The sequence below is a fragment of the Rutidosis leptorrhynchoides genome, chromosome 10, assembly GCF_046630445.1.
Source record: "Rutidosis leptorrhynchoides isolate AG116_Rl617_1_P2 chromosome 10, CSIRO_AGI_Rlap_v1, whole genome shotgun sequence".
NCBI classification, from domain to species: domain Eukaryota; kingdom Viridiplantae; phylum Streptophyta; class Magnoliopsida; order Asterales; family Asteraceae; genus Rutidosis; species Rutidosis leptorrhynchoides.
The window spans coordinates 33,893,787-33,907,235 of record NC_092342.1 but is presented as its reverse complement, the minus strand read 5'-3'; the positions used below and the strand labels follow the sequence as shown (position 1 = coordinate 33,907,235).

Genomic DNA, 13,449 nt, shown 5'->3' with positions numbered 1-13,449 from the left:
AGTAAGTGTACTGAAGAGGACAAAGTGAAGTACGCTACGCATACCTTTACAGGTTCTGCGTTAACATGGTGGAATACCTATCTAGAGCAAGTGGGACAAGACGATGCGTACGCACTACCGTGGTCAGCATTCAAGCACTTGATGAACGAGAAGTACCGTCCCAGAACCGAGGTCAATAAGCTCAAGACAGAACTTAGAGGGTTACGAACCCAAGGATTTGATATTACCACGTACGAAAGACGATTCACAAAATTGTGCCTATTGTGTCCGAGAGCATTCGAAGATGAGGAAAAGAAGATCGACGCGTTTGTGAAAGGATTACCGGAAAGAATCCAAGAAGATATAAGTTCACACGAGCCCACCTCCATACAACAGGCATGTAGAATGGCTCACAAACTAGTGAACCAGATTGAAGAAAGAATTAAATAACAGACTGCTGAAGAGGCCAATGTGAAGCAAGTCAAAAGAAAGTGGGAGGAAAACGGTGATAAGAATTACCAATACAACAACAACAGCAATTACAACAATAATCGCAACAATTATCCCAACAATCGCAACATCAATCGCAACTACAACAAACGGCCCAACAACAACAACAACAACAACAACAACAACAGCAACTACAACAATCATCCCAACAACAATAATAACCGCAACAACAACAACAATCAGAAGCAGCTATGCCAAAGGTGTGAAAAGTATCACTCGGGGTTCTGCACCAAATTTTGCAACAAGTGTAAAAGAAATGGTCATAGCGCGGCGAAGTGTGAGGTCTACGGACCAGGGGTTAATAGAACGAAAGGAACAAATGGTGTCGGAACGAGTAATGGCAGAGCAAGTAGTGTCGGGGCAAGTTATGCCAATGTAGTTTGTTATAAATGTGGAAAACTGGGCCACATTATTAGAAATTTCCCGAACCAGGAGAACACGAATGGACAAGGCCGCGGAAGAGTTTTCAATATTAATGCGGCAGAGGCACAGGAAGACCCGGAGCTTGTTACGGGTACGTTTCTTATTGACAATAAATCTGCTTACGTTTTATTTGATTCGGGTGCGGATATAATCTATATGAGTAGAGATTTTTGTGCTAAATTAAGTTGTCCATTGACGCCTTTGGATAGTAAATTTTTACTCGAATTAGCAAATGGTAAATTAATTTCAGCAGATAATATATGTCGGAATCGAGAAATTAAACTGGTTAGCGAAACATTTTAGATTGATTTGATACCAGTAGAGTTAGGGAGTTTTGATGTGATAATCGGTATGGACTGGTTGAAAGAAGTGAAAGCAGAGATCGTTTGTTACAAAAATGCAATTCGCATTATACGAGAAAAAGGAAAACCCTTAATGGTGTACGGAGAAAAGGGCAACATGAAGCTACATCTTATTAGTAAGTTGAAGGCACAAAAACTAATAAGAAAAGGTTGCTATGCTGTTCTAGCACACGTCGAGAAAGTACAAACTGAAGAAAAGAGCATCAATGATGTTCCCATTGCAAAAGAATTTCCCGATGTATTTCCGAAAGAATTACCGGGATTACCCCCACATCGATCCGTTGAATTTCAAATAGATCTTGTACCAGGAGCTGCACCAATAGCTCGTGCTCCTTACAGACTCGCACCCAGCGAGATGAAAGAACTGCAAAGCCAATTACAAGAACTTTTAGAGCGTGGTTTCATTCGACCAAGCACATCACCGTGGTGAGCTCCTGTTTTGTTTGTCAAGAAGAAAGATGGTACATTCAGGTTGTGTATCGACTACCGAGAGTTGAACAAACTTACCATCAAGAACCGCTACCCACTACTGAGAATCGACGACTTATTTCATCAACTACAAGGCTCGTCTGTTTATTCAAAGATTGACTTACGTTCCGGGTATCATCAAATGCGGGTGAAAGAAGATGATATTCCAAAGACTGCTTTCAGAACACGTTACGGTCATTACAAGTTTATGGCCATGCCGTTTGGTTTAACTAATGCACTAGCTGTGTTCATGGACCTTATGAACCGAGTGTGTGGACCATACCTTGACAAGTTTGTAATTGTTTTCATTGATGACATACTTATTTACTCAAAGAATGACCAAGAACACGGTGAACATTTGAGAAAGGTGTTAGAAGTATTGAGGAAGGAAGAATTGTACGCTAAGTTTTCAAAGTGTGCATTTTGGTTGGAAGAAGTTCAATTCCTCGGTCACATAGTGAACAAAGAAGGTATTAAGGTGGATCCGGCAAAGATAGAAACTGTTGAAAAGTGGGAAACCCCAAAAACTCCGAAACACATACGCCAGTTTTTAGGACTAGCTGGTTACTACAGAAGGTTCATCCAAGACTTTTCCAGAATAGCAAAACCCTTGACTGCATTAACGCATAAAGGGAAGAAATTTGAATGGAATGATGAACAAGAGAAAGCGTTTCAGTTATTGAAGAAAAAGCTAACTACGGCACCTATATTGTCATTGACTGAAGGGAATGATGATTTTGTGATTTATTGTGACGCATCAAAGCAAGGTCTCGGTTGTGTATTAATGCAACGAACGAAGGTGATTGCTTATGCGTCTAGACAATTGAAGATTCACGAACAAAATTATACGACGCATGATTTGGAATTAGGCGCGGTTGTTTTTGCATTAAAGACTTGGAGGCACTACTTATATGGGGTCAAAAGTATTATATATACCGACCACAAAAGTCTTCAACACATATTTAATCAGAAACAACTGAATATAAGGCAGCGTAGGTGGATTGAATTGTTGAATGATTACGACTTTGAGATTCGTTACCACCCGGGGAAGGCAAATGTGGTAGCCGATGCCTTGAGCAGGAAGGATAGAGAACCCATTCGAGTAAAATCTATGAATATAATGATTCATAATAACCTTACTACTCAAATAAAGGAGGCGCAACAAGGAGTTTTAAAAGAGAGAAATTTAAAGGATGAAATACCCAAAGGATCGGAGAAGCATCTTAATATTCGGAAAGACGGAACCCGGTATAGGGCTGAAAGGATTTGGGTACCAAAATTTGGAGATATGAGAGAAATGGTACTTTGAGAAGCTCATAAAACCAGATACTCAATACATCCTGGAACGGGGAAGATGTACAAGGATCTCAAGAAACATTTTTGGTGGCCGGGTATGAAAGCCGATGTTGCTAAATATATAGGAGAATGTTTGACGTGTTCTAAGGTCAAAGCTGAGCATCAGAAACCATCAGGTCTACTTCAACAACCCGAAATCCCGGAATGGAAATGGGAAAACATTACCATGGATTTCATCACTAAATTGTCAAGGACTGCAAGTGGTTTTGATACTATTTGGGTAATAGTTGATCGTCTCACCAAATCAGCACACTTCCTGCCAATAAGAGAAGATGACAAGATGGAGAAGTTAGCACGACTGTATTTGAAGGAAGTCGTCTCCAGACATGGAATACCAATCTCTATTATCTCTGATAGGGATGGCAGATTTATTTCAAGATTCTGGCAGACATTACAGCAAGCATTAGGAACTCGTCTAGACATGAGTACTGCCTATCATCCACAAACTGATGGGCAGAGCAAAAGGACGATACAAACGCTTGAAGACATGCTACGAGCATGTGTTATTGATTTCGGAAACAGTTGGGATCGACATCTACCGTTAGCAGAATTTTCCTACAACAACAGCTACCATTCAAGCATTGAGATGGCGCCGTTTGAAGCACTTTATGGTAGAAAGTGCAGGTCTCCGATTTGTTGGAGTGAAGTGGGGGATAGACAGATTACGGGTCCGGAGATTATACAAGAAACTACTGAGAAGATCATCCAAATTCAACAACGGTTGAAAACCGCCCAAAGTCGACAAAAGAGCTACGCTGACATTAAAAGAAAAGATATAGAATTTGAAATTGGAGAGATGGTCATGCTTAAAGTTGCACCTTGGAAATGCGTTGTTCGATTTGGTAAATGAGGGAAATTAAATCCAAGGTATATTGGACCATTCAAGATTATTGATCGTGTCAGACCAGTAGCTTACCGACTTGAGTTACCTCAACAACTCGCGGCTGTACATAACACTTTCCACGTCTCGAATTTGAAGAAATGTTTTACTAAAGAAGATCTCACTATTCCGTTAGATGAAATCCAAATCAACGAAAAACTTCAATTCATCGAAGAACCCGTCGAAATAATGGATCGTGAGGTTAAAAGACTTAAGCAAAACAAGATACCAATTGTTAAGGTTCGATGGAATGCTCGTAGAGGACCCGAGTTCACCTGGGAGCGTGAAGATCAGATGAAGAAGAAATACCCGCATCTATTTCCAGAAGATTCGTCAACACCTTCAACAGCTTAAAATTTCGGGACGAAATTTATTTAACGGGTAGGTACTGTAGTGACCCGAACTTTTCCATGTATATATATATTAATTGAGATTGATATTTACATGATTAAATTTTTCCAACATGTTAAGCAATCAAACTTGTTAAGACTTGATTAATTGAAATATGTTTCATATAGACAATTGACCACCCAAGTTGACCGGTGATTCACGAACGTTAAAACTTGTAAAAACTATATGATGACATATATATGGATATATATATATAGTTAACATGATACTATGATAAGTAAACATATCATTAAGTATATTAACAATGAACTACATATGTAAAAACAAGACTACTAACTTAATGATTTTTAAACGAGATATATATGTAACGATTATCGTTGTAAAGACATTTAATGTATATATATCATATTAAGAGATATTCATACATGATAATATCATGATAATATAATAATTTAAAATCTCATTTGATATTATAAACATTGGGTTAACAACATTTAACAAGATCGTTAACCTAAAGGTTTCAAAACAACACTTACATGTAACGACTAACGATGACTTAACGACTCAGTTAAAATGTATATACATGTAGTGTTTTAATATGTATTTATACACTTTTGAAAGACTTCAATACACTTATCAAAATACTTCTACTTAACAAAAATTCTTACAATTACATCCTCGTTCAGTTTCATCAACAATTCTACTCGTATGCACCCGTATTCGTACTCGTACAATACACAGCTTTTAGATGTATGTACTATTGGTATATACACTCCAATGATCAGCTCTTAGCAGCCCATGTGAGTCACCTAACACATGTGGGAACCATCATTTGGAAACTAGCATGAAATATCTCATAAAATAACAAAAAATATGAGTAATCATTCATGACTTATTTACATGAAAACAAAATTACATATCCTTTATATCTAATCCATACACCAACGACCAAAAACACCTATAAACACTTTCATTCTTCAATTTTCTTCATCTAATTGATCTCTCTCAAGTTCTAAGTGTTCTTCATAAATTCTACAAGTTCTAGTTACATAAAATCAAGAATACTTTCAAGTTTGCTAGCTCACTTCCAATCTTGTAAGGTGATCATCCAACCTCAAGAAATCTTTGTTTCTTACAGTAGGTTATCATTCTAATACAAGGTAATAATCATATTCAAACTTTGGTTCAATTTCTATAACTATAACAATCTTATTTCAAGTGATGATCTTACTTGAACTTGTTTTCGTGTCATGATTCTGCTTCAAGAACTTCGAGCCATCCAAGGATCCGTTGAAGCTAGATCCATTTTTCTCTTTTCCAGTAGGTTTATCCAAGGAACTTAAGGTAGTAATGATGTTCATAACATCATTCGATTCATACATATAAAGCTATCTTATTCGAAGGTTTAAACTTGTAATCACTAGAACATAGTTTAGTTAATTCTAAACTTGTTCACAAACAAAAGTTAATCCTTCTAACTTGACTTTTAAAATTAACTAAACACATGTTCTATATCTATATGATGTGCTAACTTAATGATTTAAAACCTGGAAACACGAAAAACATCGTAAAACCGGATTTACGCCGTCGTAGTAACACCGCGGGCTATTTTGGGTTAGTTAATTAAAAACTATGATAAACTTTGATTTAAAAGTTGTTATTCTGAGAAAATGATTTTTATTATGAACATGAAACTATATCCAAAAATTATGGTTAAACTCAAAGTGGAAGTATGTTTTCTAAAATGGTCATCTAGACGTCGTTCTTTCGACTGAAATGACTACCTTTACAAAAAAGACTTGTAACTTATTTTTTCGACTATAAACCTATACTTTTTCTGTTTAGATTCATAAAATAGAGTTCAATATGAAACCATAGCAATTTGATTCACTCAAAACGGATTTAAAATGAAGAAGTTATGGGTAAAACAAGATTGGATAATTTTTCTCATTTTAGCTACGTGAAAATTGGTAACAAATATATTCTAACCATAACTTAATCAACTTGTATTGTATATTATGTAATCTTGAGATACCATAGACACGTATACAATGTTTCGACCTATCATGTTGACACATCTATATATATTTCGGAACAACCATAGACACTCTATATGTGAATGTTGGAGTTAGCTATACAGGGTTGAGGTTGATTCCAAAATATATATAGTTTGAGTTGTGATCAATACTGAGATACGTATACACTGGGTCGTGGATTGATTCAAGATAATATTTATCGATTTATTTCTATACATCTAACTGTAGACAACTAGTTGTAGGTTACTAACGAGGACAGCTGACTTAATAAACTTAAAACATCAAAATATATTAAAAGTGTTGTAAATATATTTTGAACATACTTTGATATATATGTATATATTGTTATAGGTTCGTGAATCAACCAGTGGCCAAGTCTTACTTCCCGACGAAGTAAAAATCTGTGAAAGTGAGTTATAGTCCCACTTTTAAAATCTAATATTTTTGGGATGAGAATACATGCAGGTTTTATAAATGATTTACAAAATAGACACAAGTACGTGAAACTACATTCTATGATTGAATTATCGAAATCGAATATGCCCCTTTTTATTAAGTCTGGTAATCTAAGAATTAGGGAACAGACACCCTAATTGACGCGAATCCTAAAGATAGATCTATTGAGCCTAACAAACCCCATCCAAAGTACCGGATGCTTTAGTACTTCGAAATTTATATCATATCCGAAGGGTGTCCCGGAATGATGGGGATATTCTTATATATGCATCTTGTTAATGTCGGTTACCAGGTGTTCACCATATGAATGATTTTTATCTCTATGTATGGGATGTGTATTGAAATATGAAATCTTGTGGTCTATTATTATGATTTGATATATATAGGTTAAACCTATAACTCACCAACATTTTTGTTGACGTTTTAAGCATGTTTATTCTCAGGTGATTATTAAGAGCTTCCGCTGTCGCATACTTAAATAAGGACGAGATTTGGAGTCCATGCTTGTATGATATTGTGTAAAAACTGCATTCAAGAAACTTATTTTGTTGTAACATATTTGTATTGTAAACCATTATGTAATGGTCGTGTGTAAACAGGATATTTTAAATTATCATTATTTGATAATCTACGTAAAGCTTTTTAAACCTTTATTGATGAAATAAAGGTTATGGTTTGTTTTAAAATGAATGCAGTCTTTGAAAAACGTCTCATATAGAGGTCAAAACCTCGCAACGAAATCAATTAATATGGAACGTTTTTAATCAATAAGAACGGGACATTTTACACAAAGTTTAGCTTCGACTTTTATAAATATATGATCGTAATTTGATTTGATTAATACATGTCATAAGCTAAGTTTTTGGCATTTGATGCGAGCCAAGAACTTGTAGCCTAATTATGAAGTTAAAGTAGCTAAACATGGAAAGTAAACACAGGACATCCCTTAATTTAATTTAATTCCTGATAGCTAAAACACAACAAAATTTTTAGGTTGATTTGTCTAATGGATCTTGTAATCATAAAGAGGACAAATAAAATCACTGTTGCGCATTGTCGTAAAGATTAAATCTTTTAGTTGATGTTTTAATTAATTACATTTGAATTTGAATTATATACTAAATTAACTTCAATAAAATAAAAGAATATGATAGTGTTGCCTAAATTAAATACATTATAAGTCATTTTGTTTGACATTTGATTGATTACAATTTATAAGTGTAGCTTCGTAAATTAAATGACTCAACCGAATTAAGTTCGAGTTTAAACATAGTTAAAAGTCATCACCAGATAGTCTAGTGGTTGGCGTCCTGAGTTCCTTGTAAGAAGTTTCAAGTTTGAATTCCGTATCAAGCGAATATTTAGTGGTGACAAGGGATGAGTTGAAAACAGTCAGGGAAGTAATAACTTTTTTTTTTCTAAACATATTTAAACTGAGGCTCTACTTGAGATTATACATATTCTATCTCACAACCCGACTCATTAACCTTATATACTAAAACTCGTGGGACTTTGTTTCGTTCAAGAAAAAAAAATTGTGATTCTACCGGATGATTTCACACTACAAATTTTCACCCCAACCCTCTCAAGAATTCAATCCATACAATTTCCCAGGAGTATAAATTGTAAATTTTAAGGGTTTAATTTAAATCTAAAAATAACACCCACCATATACTTCAACAGGCATTAAGTACCCTGATTTGGGGGGCTAAAGTTGTGAATAACTTAAAGTTTTGGGGGGGGGGGGGGGGGGGGGGGGTGGGGGGAGGCATATCGTTTGGAAAGAAAAAAATGACCATATCTCCCATGCCTTTTAGTATTAGGGTTAACCTTATGTACTAAAACTCATGGGACTTTGTGTCGTTCAAGAAAGAAAAAAAATTGTGATTCCGCCAGATGGTTTCACACTACAAATTTTCACCACACCCCCCCTCAAGAATTCAATCCATACAATTCCTTAGGGGTATAAACAAATCAGAGGTTAAAAACGTAAATTTTATTTTTAATTTAATCAAAAAACAACACCCACCATACACTTCAACGGGCAATATCTTTCTATTCGCCACGAGCTATTTTCCACCACTACCACCATTAAATTTGTAATAATTTTACGAGCAAAACGAGACTAACAAGTTCGAAACGAACACTTTTCCAAAAACGCTAACCACACCTACAATTAAAACATGTCTTAACACATGGTCCGCTTTCCCTTCTATACATACACAACGCCACGTTAAATATGAATATGCAGACCGAAAGCCCTCGTCGCATCGCGCGGGCCGATCAGAATTAGTTATTACATAATATGAAGAAATCTTTATTTTATCACTCAATTATATATATATATATATATATATATATATATATATATATATATATATATATATATATATATATATATATATATATATATATATATATATAGGGGTAGGATCAATGAGAATGTAACCAATTAGGGGGGAAACGGGGAGAAGTGGGTGAAGTAAATTTTTTATTTTTTTAAATTTTGGTTTTTTCAAAATTTTTTCAGGCATCAAGATTACATGAAAATATGAACATTTAAAAACGATACTTCATGATGAATGTTACTCGTATTATTTAGGCAGGAACACGATCGACAAAAATAACATTCAAGATAATATTGATTGTGAAGAATGTTAATCTTCGAACATTTTTTTTCATGTTTTGTGAAGTACTTTTTATAAAATTTAGCCCAATTTAGGGTTTAGGGTTTAGTTCCAAAACCCAAAACCCTAAACACCAAACCCTAAACCCTAAACCCTAAACCATTCGTGTTAAAAACTCAATCTAAATCTTAAATCTAAACTCTAAATCTAAACCCTAAACTCAAAATTTCTAAACCCTCAAAATACGCTCAAAAAACACGATAATTGTTATGTATATTATTTCTTCGAGCGTTTTTTGCCTAAATAAAAATATTTATTACAAAGTGTCTTTTTTAAATGTTCATATTTTCATCTATAATGTTCGTGAACAAAGTTTTTTCAAAAAACGAAAAAAAACAAAAATTTGGTTCCCCCCGCTTCCCCCAATTGGTTACTTCTCCATTGAATCTACTATATATATATATATATATATATATATATATATATATATATATATATATATATATATTGTTTTAATGAAGAATGAATCATTTTGTGGGAGAAGTGGCAGGAAGTATTTTTATTTTTTTTTATTTTTTTTTCAAACATTAAGATCACATGAAAATATGAACATTTAAAAAAGACAATTTGTGTTAAATGTTATTATTTTAGCAGTTTTAACAACATGCATACGGTTATGTGATTTTTAACCACATACATACGATTATTTATTTGAAGTATTACATATAAATAATTTTTTTTCACGTAATTATGTTTTATATCACATATGTATAAACTTAATCTACAATCTAGTGTATATAAATGAAAGAAGAATTCATTATGTTCACGAGCTTATTCAAAAATGATATAAGAGCACACGGTGTCCGGGAATCACTTTCGCCGTCCCCCTAAATCGACGGTGAGATCGACGATGTCCATGTATAAAAGTTAAATTCAAAATTGTACATATGATTTGGACTTTTAAATCAAATAAAATGATGTCCATGTATAAAAGTTAAATTCAAAATTGTAGAGACTCGCAGAATTTGCATTATTAACAATTACTTCACAAGAGTTGTCACCTTCATGTATCTTAGGGTGCCACGAAAAAAATTTGTAATAGACGTTGATTATTAGGTTAAATTGCGTACATCTGAATGAAAATAAGGTTGTCTAAAAAAAAATAAAAAAAATAATAATAATAAAAAATAAAATGCTTTATTCATTTGATCATCTCTTAAATAACTTTCGCTCCTAAAAAACCCTTCAAACTCTACGATTGATCGCAACCTCACACTTAGTTTTAGTCTTATCAACAACAATTTTTACTGGAATTTACAAAGTTTGTTGATAAGCTTTCAAAAATTAGAAACTCGTTAAAGTAGGTAAACTTGCAAAAGATTTGATAAAAGAAGTAAGTGTCCACATGGTTTGCACATCTCAAAGACTTGAACCCAACTTTGCCAAGTAACTTCATTCGCATCTTCCACATGTACTTTTATTATTTATTAGGTAGATAATAACAATAATATTAATAATTATTATTACAAAACTTAGGATAAAATCATTCGCCGCTTTCACCTTCTTTTCTCTACGTCACATTTCTTATTCACCATCCACTTATTATATACTTATCTATCTTGTACTATGCATATAAATACACCTCATATACCAATCATTTAACCCACAATTTCACAAAAAAAACTTACAACACAAACATGGCTAGTTACAATAATGCTACAAAACCCAATTGGGTACGAAAAACTTGCATCGGTAGAGGGTCATTCGGTGTGGTTAGTCTCGCCGTTGAAGAAGTTAACAACGTTACGTTTGCGGTTAAATCGGTAGAGAACAAACCGTCTAGCGAGTTTGTTCAATGCTTGGAGAACGAGATTCGGATATTGAAAGCGTTGTCATCACCTTATGTTGTTACTTATTTAGGAGATGATGTGACGTGTGAGTTTTCATCGGTGTATCGAAATTTACACATGGAGTACTTGCCTAATGGTACTGTTGCTGACGTGGCAACAGAAGGTAATATTATGAACCTTAGGAGTTACACACGGTGTATTACGTCAGGTTTGAGCTACATTCATTCGAAAAATATTGTTCATTGTGATGTAAAAGGGAAGAATGTGTTGATCGGAAACACTCCGGGATTGGCGAAACTTGCGGATTTTGGGTCGGCAATCGAATTTGGGTTAAATGAAAAAATACGAGGAAGTCCGTTATGGATGGCCCCAGAGGTTATCAGGGGAGAGTATCAAGGACCAGAATCTGACGTCTGGTCCTTAGGGTGTACAGTCATTGAGATGCTGACTGGACAGCTAATCTGGCATAATATAGGATTTGACATTTTACGTCAAATCAAATACTCTAATGAATTATTGATACCGGAGTTGAGTAACACGTCAACTCCAGTACCAAATGATTTAATTGATTTTTTAGACAAGTGTTTGAGACGTGAGCGAAGTGATAGGTGGAGCTGCGATCAACTGCTCCACCTTCCATTTCTGCTACCGTGTTCTTCACCATCGTTATCTTCCTTGATCGCGATCAATGAATATGAATTATCGCCTAGATGCGCATTTGATTGGTGTGATTCGAGCTCGTCCAACGAGTCGACGTTGGAGATTGATAATTCGGATATGAAGAAATTGGAAGCGAAACAGAGGATTGGTAAACTAGCTACAAATTCAGGGGTTAATTGGGGATCAGAAGGTTGGGAGGTGGTGAGGCACGTGACTAGTGACACAAGTTCAGATTATTTAGAACAACGTGAAACGACGACGGAATATTCTAATTCCGCTGATAATGAAGGTAGTGTGAGTGGGCATGAAGGGATAAATTTGGTATATACAGAATCTGTTTCCAGTTATAGTTATGATCTTGAAAGTACAACCAATAGTGCAGAGCGTACAACAGTCGTTTGGATGTATAGACATAGAGATAGTGTACATATGTTAAGTCGTTATATATTTTTATTAATTAAATATTTGGTCACGTTTAATTTAAATTTGTGTATAAGATTTTCTACTACTATGCGCATGGGTTTACTTCGAAACTAAGTTTTTTAGCTTTTAGCTTCACTTATAAGTTTTAACTCATGCTGGCTTCTGTTATAAACTTTCGGCTCCCACTGTAGACTTTTAGCTTTATTTGTGACCTTCTAGCTCCTAAACACACGGAAAATTTAATTTGTTATATGAAAACCAAACGAGAGAAAGAAACGGGCTTAGGCCCAAATAGATGCATGGTTTTTATGCACGGGCCTGGTCTGTTATATATATTCATCTAGTTACCATTACAATTACAATTGAGGGAAATCGGTCAAAATGCCCTCAAAAAATCGTAAGCACAAAATGCTCTCTGATCACGCATCATGCACCACACATGATACGTGCAAGCTCGTGTGTGATGCGTGTGACCGAGATGTTCAGCAAGACAATCATTTTTTCTCACAAACACGCACCATGCTGCATCGCACACCATGCACCGTGCGTGATACCCTTATTTACAAGCATGCACGTAATTTGTTCATCAAAATATCTTATGCTTTTTTCATCAAGTGATATCGAGTTGGATATCAATTAAAATCATATGCTCATCCAATAATTCAACGAATCGAACCAAATATTGATATTCAAAGAGATGTGTAGTGTTCTATCGTTAATTCTCAACCAATTATAATCATATTTACTATCACAATGAACTCTTGAATCGTCGTCATCAAATAATTTATAAAGTTAAAATCATATTGATCATCATTGACTTCTAAACCGATTATGAACCCTATTCAAAAACATAAACCAGATCTGAACGATTTCGAGATGTTCCCAGGAGTTAATCGGTTTGTTTACAGTCATCAATCAAATTGGTTTGTTAAAAACGTTTAATCGCTTTGTTGGCAATAGTCACCAATTTACCTTTTTCCACGAGGGACCCATTTTATAAAATGTTTAGTTTTTCAAGCCGATTAACTCCAGTTTGTCCACGAGGGACCCAACATCGATGGTAACATA

The 13,449-nt window shown here is 34.7% G+C and overlaps 1 protein-coding gene across 1 annotated transcript; it reads left to right on the top strand.

The window, feature by feature from the left end:
• The first annotated feature begins 11,046 nt into the window (after nucleotides 1–11,046).
• On the top strand, nucleotides 11,047–12,495 carry LOC139870179 (mitogen-activated protein kinase kinase kinase 18-like). The gene has a single exon (XM_071858021.1). The coding sequence runs from the start codon at nucleotides 11,146–11,148 to the stop codon at nucleotides 12,493–12,495; it is 1,350 nt and encodes a 449-aa protein (XP_071714122.1). The 5' UTR covers nucleotides 11,047–11,145.
• Nucleotides 12,496–13,449: the final 954 nt, after the last annotated feature.

What these genes read in the sequence shown, in the direction of transcription:
- LOC139870179 (XM_071858021.1), top strand. Translation starts at nt 11,146, where the DNA reads ATGGCTAGTTACAATAATGCTACAAAACCCAATTGGGTACGAAAAACT.